Source organism: Phyllostomus discolor, chromosome 2 (genome assembly GCF_004126475.2).
Source record: "Phyllostomus discolor isolate MPI-MPIP mPhyDis1 chromosome 2, mPhyDis1.pri.v3, whole genome shotgun sequence".
In the NCBI taxonomy this organism is placed as follows: domain Eukaryota; kingdom Metazoa; phylum Chordata; class Mammalia; order Chiroptera; family Phyllostomidae; genus Phyllostomus; species Phyllostomus discolor.
In genome coordinates, this window is record NC_040904.2 from 10,477,392 (window position 1) to 10,499,057 (window position 21,666).

The 21,666-nt window shown below is 50.4% G+C and overlaps 1 protein-coding gene across 19 annotated transcripts in view; it reads left to right on the forward strand.

Moving 5' to 3' along the window:
- The window catches only part of PCBP3 (poly(rC) binding protein 3), a 216,165-nt gene that overhangs the window by 183,284 nt on the left and 11,215 nt on the right, over positions 1–21,666 (forward strand). For 11 of the 19 annotated variants that reach the window (XM_028503681.2, XM_028503682.2, XM_028503678.2 and 8 more), the window contains 7 exons: positions 2,365–2,388; positions 3,244–3,276; positions 3,645–3,761; positions 4,758–4,889; positions 5,740–5,868; positions 9,334–9,477; positions 12,999–13,040. In XM_028503681.2, coding sequence (XP_028359482.1) covers positions 2,365–2,388; positions 3,244–3,276; positions 3,645–3,761; positions 4,758–4,889; positions 5,740–5,868; positions 9,334–9,477; positions 12,999–13,040 — 621 coding nt within the window. The remainder of the gene's footprint in view (positions 1–2,364; positions 2,389–3,243; positions 3,277–3,644; positions 3,762–4,757; positions 4,890–5,739; positions 5,869–9,333; positions 9,478–12,998; positions 13,041–21,666) is intronic. The other 8 variants (XM_028503755.2, XM_028503716.2, XM_028503733.2 and 5 more) reach the window with 2 other exon arrangements.

The following is a 21,666-nucleotide window of genomic DNA, read 5'->3' on the forward strand; positions in this document are numbered from 1 at the left end:
CTAAGGTACACTTCTCCTAGTGCCATTTGAAACTAGTAAGTTGCAGATCTGATGTCCTGTCGCTGAGTACATTAGCGTGTATTTTCTACATGCTTGGGCGTTCTCCTCCATTACCCTGTACCTGTCAAGTCAGGACAGCGATGCTGATCTGTTTTGGCCACCTGACCACAGACTCCATGGACGGTCCCCGTCATCCCTGCACTGCCCTTCCCAACAGGGCTCTCCGAGGTGGCTTCACACTCCATGTCCTTGTCGTGTTTCCAGCCTCTTTCAACCTGGAGGACTTGCCCTCATCTTCCTTGGCCTTTCACCTTTGAATATTTCTGTCCAGTTTTTTTGTAGAATCTCTCACATTGGCTTTCTCTGATGTTTCCTCACTGTTGGCAAGAAAATCACAGAAGCTTTCCTAGCAGGTGGTCTAGATTTCAGGGTGTCCCATTACTGATCACCCAGTCTGGGAAATATCTGCCAAGTGTCTCCACCTAGAACTGCTTTGCTCCCACTGTTCTCAGGTAGTCACTGTTGGGGGAACATACACACTGTGTAAATGCCCCATCTGTCAGCAGGCTTTCAGTGTGTTCATTCATCCACTCACTCATTCATGTCTGCATGGACCAACTCAGGGTTTGCTGTTTTATCCAGGTACTCTCCATTCTGTCATTATTTATTCTGATGCTCACATTGTCCCTGACACTTGGCCAGTGGGGGTCCCTCCAGGCTGGCTCTTATGTCCCTTTGACATGCCCATCATTTTTATAGCATTGCCTGGCTTCTGGCCCAAAATGCTGCTCGTGACTGATCTTGTGCTTTCCCTGCTGCAGTTGTGGTACCAGCCATTCCTTCAAAGGAGCCTGATTTCTTTGAGGGGAGGATGGTATTTGAGGCCCACATTGGGGCATGTGGGGTGGTCATTGCCTTTGGTCTATTATGGGTCCCAGATAGAGATGGGAAACGTACATGTGTGCCTGTGTACATAATGTGTGTGCATGTGCATGTGCAAATGCTGTATTATAATACAAACATGCATATACACATTTGCATATTTATTTACATATTGATCTTTCTAGATTGGGCCCCAGCAGTTTATACCCCTAATTCTAATCCAATGGCACAGAGTCCATCCTAGCTTCTCCTCTGTCCCACATTTGTGCTATAAGAAGCCTGATTCTCAGGATGTGTGTGGCCTCTGTCAGGGCTGGCAGGGGCTCTGCTCTTGTGCCTGTGGCTCTGCCCATCCTCTATTTCCAGAAAGGGAAGTGCTAACACCCAGAGCATCCCTTTCTCTGATGGAGAGATGGCCACCAGCCTTTCCTTCCCTCAGCTGGGGGTGGCATTTGGTCAAGGCTGTGGAAGCTGGGTGTGCACCATAGTAGGCAGTCTGTGGGGTCAGTTTTATGGCCCCTACCTGCAGCTGCAGCTGCCACAAAACCCTGCCCGTGGGAGGTGAAGTCCCTGACTGGCCGCCAAAGGGGTCACTATCTCATGCCTAGTTGTCCTTTGCTGTCCCAGTTCCCAGTGCACATACATCCTTCCCCATGGCCTAGGCAGGGGTGTCCAACCTTTTGGCATCTCTGGGTCACACTGGAAGAAGTGTTGTCTTAGGCCACCCATTAAGTATATTGTGACATGTAATCACAGAAAAAAATCTCATGTTTTAAGTAAATTTATAATTTTGTGTCAGGCCACATTGATAGCCATTCTGGGCTGCATGTGGCCCATGGTCCAATCTGCAGATTGGACACCCGTGGAAACGCAATTGTCGAGGTCTTTGTTTTGTGATACCAATGAGTTTTATTTTGAAAGATGTCATTCTCGGTGGCTAGAAACAGGCTGGTCCTGTCTCTGTGAGATGCACAGTGGCACTATATGGATCTCTCCAGGGCAGAGAGGTGCTGTGATGAGCAGACCTGGCTGGGACCACATGTCCAAACTGTCATGGAGTCCAGGCTTTAGAACTAGTTCAAGGGTGTCTTTGAATATTGTACCTTTAAAAAAAGTAAAGTAGCAGAGGCAGTGCTAACTTTTCTGTATATCACAGAATCGAGGAAGATTCTGTTGTTCACCTATTTCTTGCCGGGTTTCCTTTCAGCCTTAAGTGCATAGGTGTGTCTCTTGACTCTTCTAGCTGGAAAGCAGCTGGCCATTCCCCTCTGCTCAGTTGTCTGTCTGTCAGAGCAGGACCAGGGTCAGTGGTGGTCAGATGGGCACAGAGGGACCCTCCAGACATAGGGCCTGCAAACCCTCTTACGACTATCTAAATGTCCCTTCCTCATTCGGAACAGACAGGTTTGCAGCGTCTGTCGAAGCCATAGTTGCTTTCTCCTTCTGCTCTATGACGTCAGCTTTCTGTGATCTTTCTTACAGGAAGTTGGAAGCATCATCGGGAAGGTAATTATTGAGCAAACTCTCTGCCTCTGCTGGTGTCTCTGTGCTTTGGTTGGGGGAGAGGTGCCTGCAGGGCAGGAGCGTCTCTGTGCAGTGAGGATCCCAGAGGAATTCCAAGTCTCCTACTCTCAAGATGAACCACTGTGGGGCTGGACTGAGAGCATCCTGTTCACCGGCTCCCAGCTGGTCACTCAGCAGCCCTGCCCACCTCCCGTTGCCCTGGTAGCCAGACTGTCCTCCTGGGCATGACAGCCCAGTAAGAATTCCTTTACTTCCATTCCTCAGAGCGGGCACCTACCTCTGTGAATGGTAGTGAGTCTCTGCATTTCCATTCCAGAATAGAAGAAACATTCCGTGGGTGGTCCCTGTGCAGTGGGGGCACCTCCAGTGCTCAAATTCAGCTCTTTCTACATATGCCTCAGGTGGTCCCTCTCTCCCCTCCCCCTTGTGGGCCTGGGCCTGGTTTGCCTGTGATGAAGATGCAGATAGCTATGACCTGGGTGTATTCCTGTCTCCATGGAGCAGGTGCCCTGGCCAAGTATGGTACCCAGTCAGGTCCCCAGGTCCCAGCCCTTCCGCCTTCATGGCTACATGCCCCTGGGTAAGCACCTGGGTTTCCTCCTCCATGGGCTGACATGTCAGGTGTGCTAAGGGCTCAGTGAGTCGTGGAGTGTGTCAGGCTCTGGGCAGCACCTGGTAGTAGGAAGCCCTGTCTCCTGAGGAGCTGCTGCCCACTCACCCAGGCACACTGGGCTTCAGGGGGCTCCTGACACCTCTTGCTGCTGCACCAAACCCTCTGTTTGCCTGTAGCAGACCCCTGAGTGACCCTTCTTCCTGTTGTCTAAATCTTTATTGCAGAAAGGAGAAACTGTGAAAAAGATGCGTGAAGAGGTGAGTTTGTGTGCATCAGCTGTGTACTGTCTTCGATGGGCAGAAGGGCCGCTGCAGTCACTGCACTGGAGGAGAGACACCCAGCAGCACAGAGGCCCCTCTTCCACATGCAGATGCCAGCGGCTCCTGCAGGGGCTGCCGTGGGCACAGTGCATCCTTACTGGTCACTCAGGTCCTTTCTCTAATTAAAATCTCACTGTAGAAGGCGGTACTGGAGAGACCTTTACTGACTAGTGCCAAGCTTAGCCCGCCAGAGTTCAGTTGAATATGTTTGTATCGGTTGTTGTTGGGGGAGAAGCCACCGAATTTACTGGCCCTGCAAGGTCAGCTTTGGCCCAGTTTCTGGGGTTTACTCAACTCCCTTCTAGAGTGGTGCCCGGATCAACATCTCGGAGGGAAACTGCCCAGAAAGAATTGTGACCATCACAGGCCCGACTGATGCCATCTTCAAGGCCTTTGCCATGATCGCCTACAAGTTTGAGGAGGTAAGACTCACCCACTTGAGACAAGTGCTGGACAGGGCTGGTCCCAGCTGGTTCTCAGGCATCTCTTCCCCTACATCTGGACAAGGTCATGGCCCAGCCCGCTTAGGACAACCTCTCTCAGCTCCTGTCCCCTCCTCTGCCTCCCAGGACTCTCCCTGCTCTGACCCACCTGGTAGTGGACCAGCGTCTCCCTTGTCTGGTCAGCAGGTGTGCTTGCCCATCTCACTGATTGTGTCCTCGGACCCTGACCGGCATGTGTGGGCCTCAGCCCTCTCTACAGCAGCTGGCCTGACCCTGGGTAGAGTAGTTTGGCCTAGATGTGAACGGGTAAAGGGACGCAGGTGGAGGAGTGAATCCCCTGTGAGGTCATATGAATGCCTGTGTACTTACGTCAGTAAGTCACATCTTCAAGTTTTTATGGGTTTCAAAAAATTTTTTAATTATTTGGAGATACATTGAATGTTTTTATTCAGAGGATGATCAAGCTGGAGAATACTTTTTTTTTTGTCAAAAATGTCACCCTCTCTGTCCAAAACCCCCATGCTCTGCCAGGCCCTAAGGATAAATGTCAGGCTCTAAATCCAGGTACCCTCTAGTCTGCATCCTGTCCTGTCCATAGCAGCACCATGGCTGCCCTGGCACATGTCTTTGTGGGTCCCCTTCTGTTTGTCCCACCACTCTCTCCTTGTCCTTCTGAGCCTGACTTGGTCTTCAAGCTGCTGTAACCAAACCAACCTGGCTGCTGTGCCCTCTCTCTGCACTCTCGGCTATTTTCCTGGATGTGTGCTCGGTCATTTGGGAGTGCACACATCTTCCCACTGGGTCCTCTTCCCCATGGACTGGAGCTTCTCAGGGAAGGGCCCTCGCTGCTAGTCTGTTTGGCCTGTGTTCCCTGCCCCCTGGCTCATCAAGGGCTCGAAGCAGAGCCTCACATCTACATTCCTGGTATCCACACACAGGCTGTCAGCCAACACACACACTTTCCTCCATCCCCAGGACATCATCAACTCCATGAGCAACAGCCCTGCCACCAGCAAGCCCCCAGTGACGCTGAGATTGGTGGTCCCAGCCAGCCAATGTGGTTCCCTGATTGGCAAAGGTGGCTCCAAGATCAAGGAGATCAGGGAGGTAACAGGACCATTCCCATCCTGGTGGGTGCTGAGTCACTGGGTGGGTAAGGGGGCATGTGCACAGGTGCCAGGCACTACATGTGTCTGGACTGGGGACAGGAAGGGGCATCCTGGGACAGGGTGGATTGAGTACCCCACCCCTGTCATGTGGCTCTGAGGCACAGAGGCCCTACACATGGATCTGTGGTCTCTGCCCTGTTTCCTGGAAGAACAGGAGCCATCCCAGCTGGGATGGAGTTGGTAGGAACTTCAGACACATGGGTCTGTGGTCTCTGCCCTCAGTTTCTTGAAAGAAGAAACTGGAGCCATCCCAGCTGGGATGGAGTTGGTAGGAACCGCGGACTCTATAGTCTTATGTTCATTCATTTCACGGAAAGCCTGATCCTTCGCTTCCAGAGTGAGGGTGGCCACCCCATCTTTATTCCTTCAAGGGAATAGGTCACAAAGGTTAGGCTCATCTTGAATCCATCTTTCTCTGTGACCTAAAACTCCACAGAGGAGACAGAATTCCACATATTTGAAAAAAGTGACTCCCTTTCTGTCTTTGTCTCCTGCGAATGCCTGTCCACCTATTAAAACGCCTCCTAGGCAGCAATGCTCATCCTGAACCAGCTCTGTGCTGGTCAGCAGTGGGCTGAGACAGACAAGGTCTGCCCACAGGGGCTCCCCAGGGAACATGCAGAAGGCCTGGCTGCCCATGGAGGGAACAACATGGGCTTAACATCAGGGTGGCTTCCTGGTGCATTGTGCCCTAGGTAAACCCTCGAGAGAATCCGGGAAGTGCTGCTTCAGCATTCACTGCCCCCTATTCTCCCGGCTCTGCCCCTTCCAACGTCTGGTTTCTCCAGTCCACAGGTGCCCAGGTCCAGGTGGCCGGGGACATGCTGCCCAACTCCACAGAGCGGGCAGTGACCATCTCAGGAACTCCCGACGCTATCATCCAGTGTGTCAAGCAGATCTGTGTGGTCATGCTGGAGGTATAGTCTCTGCGTCTGTGCTTGTGGCCAGCCTGCCTTCCATGCTGGCTGTGGCTTGTTAGTGTTGGTGACAACAAAGGCTTTGGTGCTTTGGGGCCCTGAGGTTGCACAAGGTCAGGGCTGTGTAGGGGCCACGTATCAGAAATATGACCCAGGTCACTGATCCAGGCCCAAGGTGACCCAAGTGGAAGCCATGCCAGCCACCGTGAAGGGGCAGCACTGGTGCCTGCCACCTATAGGGGGTGGTCCGTCATCTTCAATGGGCTGTCAGTGGAGAAGACGTGGGGAGGCATGTGCTCCTCCCTTTTTTCCTGGAACTGAGGTGGAAAGTTACCACTTGTAATGTGGAGGGCCTCTCCTAAAGGGTTCGGCCCCCAAAATGGTAGAAGAGATCTGCAGTGAAGACAGGTCTGCTCTGAAGACGAGTCTGCGCCAGAAAGGGGTCTGCACTGCACAGGGGTCTGCACTGCACAGGGGTCTGCACTGGAGGGACGTCTGCACGGGAGATGGGCTGTGCTGGAGGTGGGGACTGGAGGTGGAAGGGTACTTCCTGTGGGCAAGACTCCTTGCTCTGGACCTGCTAAAGGCGTCTGAGCTCCATCAAGGTACAAAGGACAGGACTTAGGAAAAGCACACAAAAATGCCCAAATTGTAAAGACAGGAAAGTAAATAAAAGGATTAAAAGTCAAAGGAGAAGCAAAGAAGGTACAGCTGAGCAAGACAAAGCCTCTCTGGACATTTTGGGGAAAAAAAACCCTGATATTTAAATTTCAACCAATACCCAAAATGCAACAACAATCATTGAAGCCATCAGTAGTCACCTGTCTTTCTTCAGGCTGAAATGAAGTCATCCTGGCTCACATTAAAGGCCCCAGCAACTGTGCTGGCGGCCAGGCAGCCTGGGCCTGAGGGTCTGCTTGAGTGACTGCCACAGCCGTCTTGCAGGGGAACCGACGCCTCACTGGGCAGCTGTGGGCTTATCGCTCTTTTGTACTTGGCATGGTATTAAAACCCATGTCCAACTCTTTTTTAAAAATTGTATAGTTCTTATTTTCCTGAAGTGTATTTTGTGAAGTAAAAAATATTTTCCTAAATGTTCTTCTGACATTTCCCCAACCACTGGTTGTGGCAACAATTGGTGCTGACCCATGTTCCCTTCAGTCCCCAGCTGCTAGGCCCCCAGTGGGGCCACATAAGCAATAGCAATAGGCCTAAGACTCTTGAGTGCTGGCAGATGCCCATCTGTTAAGCAGCGTTGGGCACCTCAGGGTGGCAAAGAGGTATAAATAACAGTTCCAGTATTGACATAGCTGCCCATGTCCCCAATCAAGTGTCAGAACAGAACTTGAGGTCTCCTCAGAACTCCTTCCAGATGGTATCGCCTGTGCCGTGTTCATGGTCAGTCAGCCCCCAGAAGCAGGCTCAACCTTCCTTGACTGCGGGGCACTGGCGCCCCCCAGGCCATGACTGGAACTGCCCTGTGTCCTTCCTGATGGCTGGAGGCTCATGTGGCTGGTGAATGGTGAAGTACACACAGCTAAAATGAATGAAAAGCATTGGACTGAGGTGATGCCTTCTTCTTGTTGGTGTCACAAAGCTCTTGAAGGTCAGGAGCAGCCATCCTACCTGGGGAGGAAGATTCATCACTCCTGGAAATAGTTGGGTCCACTTTTAAGTGAAGAATAACTAGACAAATAAAGCAGAAGACTAAAGGACTTTCAGGCGTGGCTATGGGGTGGGCCTCACACCTTTGAAATGACCACCTAGAGGGTTGCCCCTTAGCATGGGCAAGTTGAGTGGGGCCCTAGGCAGAAAGCCATGCACAGCAGCACCTGCTCCAGGGGGAAGCCAGACAGGAGGCTGTATTCAGAGGGCTTCTCCTTCATCAGAGGAAGCTGGGAATCAGGAATCCCAAGTCATCCTCGGCAAGATGGCCTGCCAGAACTCACAGTGCTGGGATTGCTGATGCTGCCATTGATGGGGTCAGAGGGCACTATGGAGTGGGGGTGATGGGCTGAGTCTCATGGTACAAGCGGTACAATGGCCGGCTCAGGGACAGGGGCAGCAGCCAGGCTGAGCCCTCTCCTTAAAGCGTGAAAACAGTCACTTGTTCACTCGGTTTAGTCACGGTTCTTCCACAGTGAGCCCTGAGTCCAGTCTGAGACCATAGTGAGCCCAGTTAGCACAGAAACATTTCTAGAGGCATTCAGTCATAACTGCAGAAACACTGAACCCCAGACACCAGCCAGAGTCAGCTCACACGCCCTCTTGGTACCCCTTCCACTTTATGGTGAGGTCTCATAGCACGACCAGGGTCACACAACATGGCCAAAGTCGAACAGCACAGTCAAGGTCACCCAGCGTAGCCAAGGTTGCACAATCTGTTCAGGGTTTCATGATGTGGCCTGGGCTGCAGAGTTGAAGCTGCTACCTACTCTGCTGTCCCCACATGACTGTGTGTCTTGGGTGGGGACACTCTGATGTCATACCCACCTGGCCAGGTTGTGAGCTGGACCTCCAGAACTCCCAATAGGATGGGCTTCCCTGGCCCCCGCCATCTGCCTCTGGCTCCTGACTTGATCTCCGTCCTGGACTGTGGCCTCTGCAACAGGGGAAGACTGCCCACCAGAGGAACAAAGGAGGGCCTGATTGCCTCTGACCCAGGAGCTGGCTGACTTTATCAGAATCTGGCAGACTTCGGATACTGGAGAATATCGTTCACCAGAAGATGAGAATCCTATTCTTTCGGACACAAAATAATCAAAGGAAATTATAGCTAAGCTCATCATGACTGTAGAATATTTAATTTGGACTCTAAGCCTTTTATTTTAAAAAAGGCTCCTTTTCTAAATAGTGAAACTGGATGTTTCTAACTTCGTCGTGGTTATGTCAGCTGGACATCACCACAGGCCAAGCAAAGTCTTGGGACACAGGGCCCGAAGTACCCGTGGTGGAGCTGCACACAGCCCAGCTTCTTCCAGATGCTCCAAGAGAAAGGGAGAGTTTCTCTCTCAGGACAACCCCAAGCTAACACACGTGTGGAGCAACAGTGCCCAGGCCTGAGGCAGCCACCCGGCCATCTGCGCAGCATGCGGGGTCCTACGGGCAAGGACAGGGTCACAGCTTTCCTTTAGTCTCCATTCTCAAACCCACACTCCCCACCGTCTTGCTGGGGTGATTGGCACCCATGTGGGTGATTGGCACCAGGTGGGGCAATTAGGGCAGAGGTTAAGAGGAGAGAAGTGACCCCTTGGAGGAAACTGAGGTGGTGAGGTCATGGTTTCAGGCAGGCACCCTCCCACCATGGGGCGTCCCCCCACCCCTCTGGCACTGCTGGCCCAGGGGGTTGGGGCAGATGAGGGTAGAAAGGTGGGCGGGCTGGGGAAGGAGGCCTCCCCACCCTCATCACTGTCACGCTGTGAGGCTGTCTAACGTTCTCTCTCCCTCTCCTGTCCCTTTTCCTAGTCCCCACCGAAAGGTGCCACCATTCCCTACCGCCCAAAGCCCGCCTCCACCCCTGTCATTTTTGCAGGTGGTCAGGTAAGAGCCGACCCGCTCGCGGCCTCCACTGCCAACCTCAGCCTTTTACTGCAGCCCCCGCCGCTGCCCGTTAGTGCACTCAGGTTTTCTCCCTTCTCACGTGCACGTCTCCTGCCCCCCAAGCGCTGGATGCAGAGCTCTCTCGGCCCACTGCCAGGCCCCGGGGTAGGCGTTGGGGTGAACGTGGGCTGCTGCATGAGAAAGGCCAGGCTAGGTGGTGTCCAGCAAACAGAAAGGGCCGAGGCGGGCACCCTGTGGAGTCCAGGCCCCAGAAACGTCTTCTCCCTGACCTGGCATGGGAGGACCGTGGGTCCATGCTCACACCAGTTCTGCCTGGGCTGCGCCTGCTCAAACCTAGTTCTCAAGTGTTTTTAAGAAGCTCAGATAAGAGGGCCAGGATTATTACAGGTGACCTTTATGACTACCAGTTGAAACAGCTAGGACTATAAGAGCTAGAGTCCCCTTTTTCCTGAAACACACATTCCCACCTTCCCACAGACGAGTTCCTAAGAGCCCAGGAGGGAAGGGTCATGCCTCTGAGGAAGGGAAAGATACTCAGCCGGAGGAGAGCCTTCGCAGTCATAGCAAGCCAGAAACGTTCACTTCTCACACCTGTTGTTTTGGCTGGAGCCACTGCCCTCTTTGCTCTCCTACCCAGGCCTGGAAGGCCAGGAGTCACAGAGAAATTTTATGCAATGCCAGCAGTTAACTTAGTAGGGCCTAGAGAGAGCGAGGGGAGAGGAAGTTGTGCCCAGAATCTGGGTTTGTCCTGCCCACCTCTGGGTTGCGCAGCCGCAGCAAATGGTTGGATTTTGAAAAGGCCTGGCCGGTGGTGCCTGGAGGAGCTCTGTGTCCAGTCGGCAGTGATGTGTGTCTGTTCAAAGGAGAGTTAAGACAGAGACTTTCCAAAGGTGATCCAGGTCAGGGGAGAACGGCCATGATGTTTTACTTTATCATTAAAAAAGAAAGGAAAGAGGCACATAACAAATTTCTCCCATTTTTTTCTCCTCTACGTAAGGGAATCTTATCTTCAGAATTGACTCACACGTCAGGTGAAAGATGGGGCCCGTGTTTCTACATCTTCAGTAGCATTTGAAGGATGCAACAGCTCCCCCGTGGTTCTCCCAGCTTCCCCAGCCAGATGCGGCAGACCCCACAGGTGTCCGTATTTGGGGCATCTCTGTTTCCCCCAACCCGACTCACACTAGGTCTCCCAACGTCCCTGACCTTTGCCAGGAGGCTTCACGCTCATACGTCTTCCACAGCAGCCATGGGCAGGAAAGAGAGGCTCAGGGGCCAGGACCTGAGGGCTCATGGCTGCTCCTCTCTTCTCACCAGCCTCAGAGAGCAGGGTAGAGGGGGTGTCACAGTGGGCCTTGTTCGGAAGTCTGTTGCCTTTTCCCCCCCACAGTTGTGGTGAGCTAGCGGTTAGTTACCTGTGTGGTCTTGACTCTGAGGTGGGAACAAATCCATGATTATACCACTCAGTGAAGTGTGGAACTTTATTCAGAAAGGAGGCTCATTAATATTAACACAAACAGGGGCCCAGGTAGCCCTGGCTGGGGTGGGCTGTGGTCCGCACCCGCCATCCATCTCATCTCCCTATCTGTAAGGCAGGGCAGTCGGCCCACCTCTCAGTCACCACCATCATGGGCACCTGTCCCGAGGCGATCTCCAGGCTGTCAGCATCGTAACCCAGTGCCTATGCCTTAGGGACAGTCCGGGCCAGCCAATGACTAGTCCTGGTCATCTATGCAGGGGCGGGGGGTGGGGGGGAGTCACATGAGACAGAGTCACCACTGCACTGCAGATAACCAGGCAGAGGAGCCACAGTACGGACTCAGAAATGAGGGTGTAAATGAGACCTAGCACAGCAAGGGGACCCTTCCAGTATCAGACCCCACACTGCCCTCTGGACACACTTCAAACCTGGACTTCAGAGATGTGTGGCCAGAGAACCTCACCCTGACTTACTTGTGAGCAGATACCCCTCCCTGCGGGTGGCCTGCCTGCGGTGGTGACATGCCCCTGGAGGTCTTGGAGGCAGCGGGTAGGCACAGTTTGTCCGGCAGGCACCCTGCTTCTCCAGCTGACCACAGATGATACAGGTTTCATTTTGGTAGAACCTTTTATCTGTCTGCCTGCCTCTACCTCGATCCAGAGGGGATGGTCAGCTGTGCACATAGTTTAAACAAAACCGAAGGCCACAGCCACCTAAGTGCAGGGAAAGTGAGCCAGAAACAAGAGTCAGAGCAAAGACCTGCCCTGCCAGGATGCCCGTGCAGTTCCACTCAGACATGCAGGGCTGCACTGCTGCAAGGCCGGCCCGTCCCTGCCTGGCTCTGTGGGGGCAACGTGTGTCCCAGGTCCGTGTGTGTTTGGTGACACATTGGAGCATGCCTGGTGACACCTCCAAAAACCCTGAAGGTGAGGTGTGGACACAGCTTCTGTGGACTCACAACGCAAGCACAGGCAGCACCCCACTGCCGTTTCCCCAGGACACTTGCTCTCTGATAAGATTACTTCCTGTGAAGTGCCATACTCAGGCCTCTCCTCTCATGGTCCCTGTCCAGTGGCTGGCTGGTCTTTAACTCCCAGGCTGGGCTGCCATTTGGAAACCGCCCTCGGTTTGGGGTCTCCAGAAGTGACTTTTGGACGGGCCTGCGGTTTCCCTCAGATTCACAGGAACCTGTGTGGGTGGGCATCAGCTGTGAGCTTAGGACATGCCATGGGGGGGCCCTACATGGCCAGGTGCTAGAAGCCATGTCCCTCCGCATCTGAGCCACCTTATGCCTGCAGGCCCAAGTGTGGCTGGCCTGGGGCTCGTGGGCACATTCCATGTCACCAAGGCCTGATGGCAAGTCTTTGGTCTTTACTCTCCCTTGACTCTGTGTGGTTTGTTTTTTAGCCATTAATTTCTGGAAGTATCTTAGCTGATGGACTGTTGAGGTGGGTGGTGTGGGCGGGGCCTCTACTTGTCAGTGGGATTTGTGTAGGGACCTGTAGGAGAGGCTGCAGGATCCTACACTTGCTGTGACTGGTCCTGGTCACCATCTTGAAACCAAATGAGGCCTCAGTACCCACTCTGGCCCCCCTGGGAGCTGTGCCAGGAGTGTGCTGCCCCCCGAGTCAGAACAGCCACCCCATTCTCAGAGGCTGGAAGATGAACTGGTCAATCTTCTGACTGATTTGGTTGCATTTAGTACTTAATCTGGGTTTTGCAAAGTTGATTTTGGGTCACTTTTTAAAGGTTTCTTTTAGGTATTTTCTTTTAAGAAACTGGGGGTATGGGAGTCAAAAGCATTCAGGGGCGAGTCATTTCCCTCTTGCAGACCTCTAGGAAGTGGGGTGCAACTCCCTGGCTCATGTGTGTGGTTGTAGCTCCAGCCAGCAAGGGGTGGTGCTGAGGCTTGACTCCAGGTCACTCCCCTTTGTCCTTCACAGTTGAGGCAGGTGGAGATGTGCTCTTGGAGGGGACAGCTGTAACCAGAGGGCTTGGGACCTCTTCACATGAGAGTCCCGCCCAGGAGAGAGCCTGTTCTGCAGGAGAGGGCCTCTGCTTCCCTCGCTGACAGTGTTTCTCTCCCTAGGCCTACACGATCCAGGGACAGTACGCCATCCCGCACCCAGATGTGAGTTTCCACTTTGTTTCCCTTCCCTCCTCCTCTTGTTACCATTTACTACCTGCATGCTGCTGTGAACTGCTACAATATTAATATTACACAATAATATTAATACCGGTCTCTCAATGTCCCTGACCTCTGTCGTATACATATGACCTTGAATAACCTTAAACCTCTTAGCACTAATTCTACTCATGTGGAGGACTTGGCCTGATGTCAAATTGGTTTGATTGTCGCTGCAGTAGGGGCTTTCCTCCACACACGGGGCCTCCGGTGGGCCATGACTGTGGGACTGCCTTGTCCCCAGCACCCACCCCTGCCCCCTGGCAGGAGTAGCAGTGTCTCACAAGCACCTAAGGAGTGAGGTGACGTGCTGTTAAGTAGGTCTGAGATGTGTCACAGAGGGTGTTTGAATGTCTGGGGAGGCTATACTCTTCCACTGAGAAGCCCTATACAGGGTCCATACAGGTATGAAGGCCAAAGGGGACAGGCCTTGGTTTCATTCTAGAGTTAGTAGCATCATTGCTGGGGGACAAAGGCGTCCCGAAGGCACTTCGGGGAGAAGCATCTTGGACTCCTGTGGCGTGGGGGCCAAGGGGACCGCATGCAGCTCTCAGGCCGAGATGTGGGGCAGCAATGGAGAGCTGAAGGGCTTTCTCCCTAGGGTTCAGATACAGCAGGTAAAGAAGGGGACACTAGCTGGTGCCAGGAAAAATGGGGTGAGGGAGGAGGAAACAAGAGGCCGAGGCGGGACATTGGTTTTGCTGCTTTCCGCAGGTGGAGCAAACCTGCAGTCCATTTTAAGAACCCTCTTTCCTTTCCACACCGCCCTGCACATTTGCTGAGCTTCAGATCCTCCAGCTCTGCTCCTGACAGGGAGGTGCTGCCGCGCAGGCAGGCCTGTGCTCGGCTCTTCTGCAAACCCTTGCACTTTGAGTTGGGCAGGTGAGGTAGGGGTCATCTCAGTACCACGCAAAAGCAGGGCGGGGCGGGGGGGGCGTTTAAGAAGTAACTAACATTAAGTAAATACATGTATTGGAAATACAGAGATCAGTTCACTGTCACTGAAGGAAACTTTCTATTGAGTAGAGAAGAAATGCTGATGATTTTTCTCTTTAAAAACACACACCTTATTAATCAGCACATACAGAAATCAGATGATAGAGGACATGGTGAAAAGAAGTTTCTCCCCACCTGTCACACCCCCAAGCCATTTTTAATGGTTCCTGGCTTTCGCCCTGAGGTGAGGACAGTATAATTCTAAATCAGTGGTGGGCTCACCTGCCTGTCCCCACTGGGAAGCCATTTTCCTCCTGCCCAGAATGTGCTGTTAGGGCTGCACTTGTCAAATACAAGCTGGGCGGGGGGCGTAGCTCTCCAGCGTCAGGCGGTTGGTGGGGTGATACCCAGTTCTGCCCCCATCTCACTGCAGGCCCTGACCAGCCCTCCCGACCCCACTGCTGAAGCCACCCATGGCCACCTCAGCCTCCACATGTGCCAATACCTGGCCCGGCCAGTGATTCCCCCTCTTCCCCATTCTCTGTTACTTGGGATACTCTTCACCCTTCTATGAATTTATTTTAATGACATCTCAGTGGTGGTTGGGGGGTGTGAAGGTGTGAAACTCCTCAGCCTTCTCGAAAGAACCATCAGCAGTTTTAAAGAAAGAGTTGATGTCTTGTACTCCCAGGAGGTGAGTGGCATTGCCCGCTAAACTCAGAGCTGCGGAGCTCTGAGACCGCAGCAGCTGGCAGGAACTGCCCCACAGCCCAGGAACCTTTCTCATTCCAGACGGGCGATGCCTGTCCCGTATTGGCTTAACCTACAGCCCATGGACTGAGGGAGGCAGATGTTAGCATGTTGGGGAGGACTGGCTCAACCCCACATGCAGGAGTGCTGTGCAGGGTGAGGGGGCACATGTGGGACCAGGTGGGAACAGTGACACTGCAATGGGCAGGTTCCATAGCCTCTAATAGAATGTCCAGAGTGGTGGGGACGGGAGGTCAGAATGGAGCCAAGAAGCCTGGTTTCTAGGGTAACGTAGCCTTCATTTAACCCAGGGTGTGACAGTCTCTCACCCTTAGAAATGTGTGTGTGTGCAGTAGCAGGTTCGAAGATGTGGCTCTTTGACCTTTTTACAGCTGGTGAACTCAACAGTGGTTTGGCCCTTAGTGAAGGGCCGCAAGGTTGATGCTCAGACCCACAAGCCCACTGATGACATAAAGTCGGTGGTCTCACAGCCACTGCCCCCCGCCTCAGGCTCTGAATTAACAGAGAAGTGTTTCTGATCAGAAATGTCCAGTGGTGGGTACAGGTGCCTGTGACTGATTTGGTTGATTTTATATCAATCGGTTGTTTTACTCTTTTCATGTGATTTTCTCAGTTTCTCTTCAAAGTGGGTAGTTTGACTGTTTTTTTCAGATTGGTTTAAACTAACTTCCAACTACCATTCTACAGCTGCCTCATCACATTTGGTAGAGATGCGGTGTAGGCGGCTGCTTGTTGTGAGATGGGTTTCTGTGCCGATGGATGTTCTGCCCTCTGGACCAGCAGTGCGGTTGGGAGCAGCTGCTGGGACCCGGCTAGGAGGAGCCTTTATAACTGCTTTTCTTGTGGGCACAGAGAGTGGAAGACTTGGACGGTTATTTATAAATCACATTATTTAGAAATCCAAAACAAAAATAAAATGACTATTTGGTGACATAGGTGATGATGGCCAAGAAGGCAGTTTTTATCTGGGCTTAGTGTTCAGTAGTAATTTTAAAAGCTTCATTTCTTAGAACCCAAATATAATCACTACAGTAAACACTAATTTATTTTATAATATAATTGAATGCCCAATTTAAATATTTCAACCACAGTGGCTGATACACCATAGACATCTTTTAGGATCTTAATATCTTACCTGAATCAGACATGTCTTACTTAGAATACATTTCTTGAATCTGATCTGAATATTCCTTCATCTAGAAATAAATTACACATTTTTTTTCTGTGCTCAGTTCTAAAGAAGGCTTTCTGATTTACCTTTAAGAATTGTCAACACCTCCCACGCACCTTGCCACCAGTTTCCTTCTAGGTTTCTGCATTCTTTTATCCAAATACTCCTGGAAGCTTATCACTCTTGTACATTCTGGAGAGGCACAGGGACTGCTGGGCAGAGGGAAGACTCTCAGCCACTGGCCACAAAGTGCTAGGACAGCTGCCCACCAGTCTCAGAAGCAGCCCCCTGCCTTCTGTGTGTCCTGCCCCTGGTGCCAGGCAGCTGGACTCCAGATCCAGATGTGGGAGCAGATGCGGAGAGCTGCAAAGCCTGGACAGACAGTGCAGAGACCGCCCCATTCTCTCTCTCATCCAGTATTTCTGCCGCTTTAATGTGATTGCACCAGAAAGAAATTGTTTTCTCCTGAAAGAAATTAGTCAGCTTCAAGCATACCCTCATGTGCGATCTTTATTTCTAGTTTTTGGTTTCTGTGTCATCCCTAGACTTAATAGCTCCTCATTTAAAGAGGGTGCTGAATGCAAGCAACAACAAAACCAACATATTAGAGGTGACAGAGCACTGGCCACCTCTGCTTTCTTGCCTGAGCCTTACACTAACAGTGTGAAGTAGCCATCAGGACCATCATCCAATTGCACGTGCAAGGAAGTGGAAGTTTCCAGTGAGGACCCAGAGAATGGAGGAATGGGCTCACTCCCCAAACCACTTGATTTCAGCAGAGGATGTTAAGTAACTGGGAGTAATATGGACACCACTATATGCCAGGAAACGTATCCCTTAGAGAATAAACAGAGGGGAAACTGTAGAGACGTGGAATAGATAGCTACTTATTGTGAAATAAGCAACATGTGAGTAATAATGGAAATAAAGAGATCAGTGGAAGTATGCACAGTTACATCTTTCCAGGGGCTGTTGGGCTGCGCATTTCACTATAGACACATGAAGACCTCTTCCTTCGCCCTGCTGGGAGCTGGCACTGAGGCCGCTCCTCAAATTTCATAGCGAACAGGGAAAGAGTAACCAGCGCTACCAGCACTGCACTCCGTGGCCATCAGCTGATGGCCACACGTCAGTCTCTGTTCTTTCCAGATTGAGGAGCTCCAAGTTAGGGAAAGGTGCCCATGACCCATGGCCCACCTGCTGTCAGACTGGGGCTATTATGGCCACTTGCAACAAAACAGGAGGTCTGGGTTAACTGCCACTATTGTTGGTTTGAGCTAAATCTTCCTGTGTGTGTCCCCCTTCTCTAGGGTTAAACAAATAGATCAGCACCCTCTCCTGCTAAGCCGCCCAGTAGCAGGGCTCTGGGCAGGCCATCCTTCCCAGCCTGCTCCTTCTCAGAATCGAGACTTCTAGGTGACCTGTTGGCACACAAAATGTCTGAGAAAGACAACAGGGAAGAACACATATTTAACTTGGAGCCTCAGGAACAGATAACAGAATGGAGACAGGGACATTTTAAGAGATAAGCAGTAAGAAATTTTCAGTTAATAAAAGGAACCGATCCTTGCATTCGGGAATCCCAACAAATCCCAAACAGGAGAAACAAAAAGAAGTCTACCTTAGACAAATCAAAGCAAAACCACACAGCATCAAAGACCAAAAATAAATCTTCTAAGTAGTCAGAGACAAAAAGAATATTACAAAGAGCAGCAGTGAGAGAATGAGTTGACTCCTCACCAGCAAAGTGGGAGCCAGAAGATGGTGGCATAATGAAAGCTGGTTACTAAAATTATATCTCAAGAGCATCTTCCAAGGACCTAAATATAGACATTTCCAGACAAACAGGCTTCTCATGAATGCCCTTTAGGAGAAGAAAAATGATCCCAGAAGGAAGGCTAGAAAGGCAAGGAGCAGTGTGAGCAAAGACAATTACTGTTTCTTTCATTAACACAAGCACAAACCATAAAGAAAATATGGATGATTTCTACTACACTAAAATGTAAATATTTGGGTAAATGAAAACACACTTTGTAAAGTTAATATCAGTGCTAATTTGTGGGATTAATGTAATAGAACTAAATGTCCAGAAATACTGTACAGAAGACTAGGAGGGGTTGAGGGGAATTAAAACATCCTGTAGTCACTGTATCATCAGGAAAAAGGTACAGATATTGAATATAGCTTCAAATGTGCATGTTAATAACAGTTACACAGTGACCACCAATAGAGAAGACTTCAATTATATAAACTCCATAAGGTACAGGAAGGAAAGTAGGGAAGGGGAAAATTATTATTACAAAAGAAGAAAACAAATGAAGAAAAAGAAAAGAACCCTAGAAAATCAGGTCAATAAGAAATACAAAAAAAAAAATGGCAGAAATTAGTCTATAGATAATTGTGATCAAAGTAAAAGATTTTTTAGTAAAATCAAAGGCTGTCAGACTTATGTAAAAATCTAGCTTTTTTTTTCTTCCTTCAAGAGACATCTAAAGAATAACAACCTGGAGAAATTGAAAGGATAGAAAAAGCTATTCTAGGAAAATACTAACTGAAAGAAACCCAATTTACAAATATTATCAGTGGGGAAAAAAACTTTAAGGCAAATTCATTATCTAGTCATTACATATTGATAAAAGGTTCAGTCACTAGAAGATATAACAATTCAAAATTTATATGCACCTAAAACATAGCTTCTACATATATAAAGAAATGACCAATCATAAAGAGAATTTGACAGTCATTTGTAGTAGAACCTTAATATACCTTATTTTCAGTAAAGGTCAAGTAGACAAGAATAAAGAAGATGTTAACAGTACAGTCAGTGAGACTGATAGAATTAATATATACTGAACAGTACACCCAACGTAGCTGAAGATTTCATGAAAACACTGGCAAAATTTGATGGCATTCTGACCATAAAGAAGACTCACCAGCTCTCACCAATTGGAATCATCGGTCACAGAGCAGTTAAGTTGGAATCGGTAATTCAAAGATGACTTTTAAAAAGATTTGTCTTTATTAAAAGTTAAAGAAGACCAAAATAAATGGAGAGACAATCCATGTTCTACAGCATGGGTAGAAACACCATGTATCTTAATTCTGTTCATTCTTCCCAAAGTGAGGTACAAAATGCAATAATACGATTACAACCAAAGTCTTGACTGGCTGTTTTAAATTTTCACATGAGGGAGCAAAAGCCAGGAATCGCCAATATATTCATTAAGAAAATATATGATAGGGAGATTTGTCCTAGTGGACAGGAAAACCTGCAGTCAGGTGGTCCTAACTGAGACACTGGTTCGGGTGCAAGGGGAGACCATGGGCAGGTGGACCTGAACAGAGAGCCGCGCTCTGACCCGTGTGGGTGAGGGAGCCTGATCCGTGACCGAGATGCCAGGATGGCCGGTCATCCACCTGGGAGAATGGATTTTTACAAAATAACAACAACAAAATACTCCTTATGTATCAAGAAAAACAGCACTTTTAGAAGAAAATATAGTAGAATATTGTTCTGTACACAAGTCAGGGAAGGGTTTCTTAAATCATAAACCATAAAATATGAATTAACTTGACTACAATAAATTTTAGAATTGTTTCTCTAAAGACACCATAAGGAGGGTGAGGAAATGATCTTTTCAGCAGATGTAACTGAAGTCAGATTAGTATCTGAATTACATAAGGTGTTCTTGTGAATCACCAAAAATCAACCCGATAACAAAACAGACAAAAGACACAAGCAAGCATTTTACAGAAAAGAGACCTGAATGCATATCCAACTGCTTTGGTGATATATTTACCACCGTGAGAGGTAGTTGCATGGTATGTTTTGTGATAAGTCATAGAGTTATTTATGGATATCTAAATTTTAGTAATCATCTGGGCTTGGTGTTTGTCTGTGTTTTTATGTCCTGACACAACACCAAGTGGAAACGACCAGCCATGGAGAAAGGCTATAATATACCTCCTCTGTTCCCTCCCTCCCTCTCCCCTCCTTGTGATTTGTAGCCACTGGTGGGAACTGGAAGTCTGTTTGTTTTTTGTTTTTTAATGGCAAAATATCTCAAAAAGTAGGAATTCCCCTTAGCACTTTGTTCTGCTTCCTCTAAAAAATGTAGACATTGAGTCCCAAAGAGAGGAAGTGCTTGTCTAATTAAGGGAAGAGCCAAGAGATGCCAGCTGATGTCTGCCTGTCAGTCCCTTTACCAGAGGTGTTTATCTAGGCATCTTGGTGCTGGTCCAGCGCCTCCTCAAGGTGTCACTTTGCACTTGTGGGTGAGTAGGGATGAGGATTTATGTGCCATTGTGGCCATTGTTTCATAAAAAGCAGCACATACATTGCAGTGGGAATTGCTGAGTTTGGAGGTGTCAGACCCCTGGGTACGAGCGGAGCCGTGCCTGTAGCACACAGCTGGTGGCTCTGGAGCAGAGACTGCTTGATGCACCTCATCTCTTTAACCCCAGGGGGCGATGGAGAAACCTGCGGGCCTCCAGGGTTGGAGCCTGCGGACAGTGGGCGGGAAAGCTCTTGGTAGTTTCCATGGCTGTTCACCCCAGTTAGCCTGGGCAGCATTCACAGCCTGCCATTTACACACATACATTCCCCCACTTTACAGATGGGGATGGTGGCCCCAGGACACCAGATGGTCCTGACTCCACAGAGCTGTCAGGGTTTGGCTGACTCAAGGGGGTTCTGCCTCCAGAGCCCGGTTCTTCCCCGCCAACAGACCAGTGCACAGCTCTGCACTCCTGGAGATGCAGGGACAGACAGGAGAGGGCCTGCTCTCACAGGAGCATGCCAGCCTGACTGTCAGACACGTGAGCAGGTGACGGGGTAAAATAGTGGAACAGGAGCAGAAAGCAGCCTGTCAGGGCTTTTTGGCCTCCCTGCTGGCCCCACCCCCTACACTAGGCTGCCCTCCCCATGGGATTCTGCATGGAGACTTCCTTGATGGCTGACTGCCCTGAGCAGGACAGGGCTGGCCTTTGCTCTCCAAGGTCACATCTGTTGTCTCCGGAAACAGGGCTTCCTTCACACCCTGGTAACTTGTAGTTACCTCCTTGTGAGGAAACCTTAGTCCTAGTTTGAACTCTCCCATGTGGGTGGATTCAGGGCACCCCCCCCCCCCCCCAAATGCCTCCATAACTCTGTGTGACTTGTACACGGGGCACAGCTGTCCCAGCCCCAGGTCCGTCAAGTGGAAGCTGGGGTTTGCAGAATCAGCTCAGTCCAACAAAGTCCCCAGGAGGCTGAGGATGGTTTCATACACTCTTTAGCCCTCATGCTCCAGGACACCTTTAGGTACTTGCTGTCTTTCTACAAGGCACTTCCATGTCTCTGGGAAGAGGAGCCGTTGCTAGGCTGCCTGGCCATGCAGCTGGGTCTAGGCCTCTCTTCTGCAGGGTCGCCTGGCCTCTCGGCATCTCACCTGAGGCACAGGGGGTACAGCCAAGTCTCACTGCTTGTTCTGTGATAGTGTCTCCTGGGTGTGCTCTCCTGGCACCTTTCTCAGGGGCTTTGATGCCTACCCACTCAAGTCACACTTTGCCTAGGGAAGTTAGGTCAAGGGGATATGTGCTAGGCAGCAGGTGACTGTTGGACCCCAGCCCCTACTGTGGCCTTGACCAGCACCACCTCATTGGGAACTCTTGGAAGTTTCTCTAACCTTTCCTCAGGCCTGGAATGGCCTCATA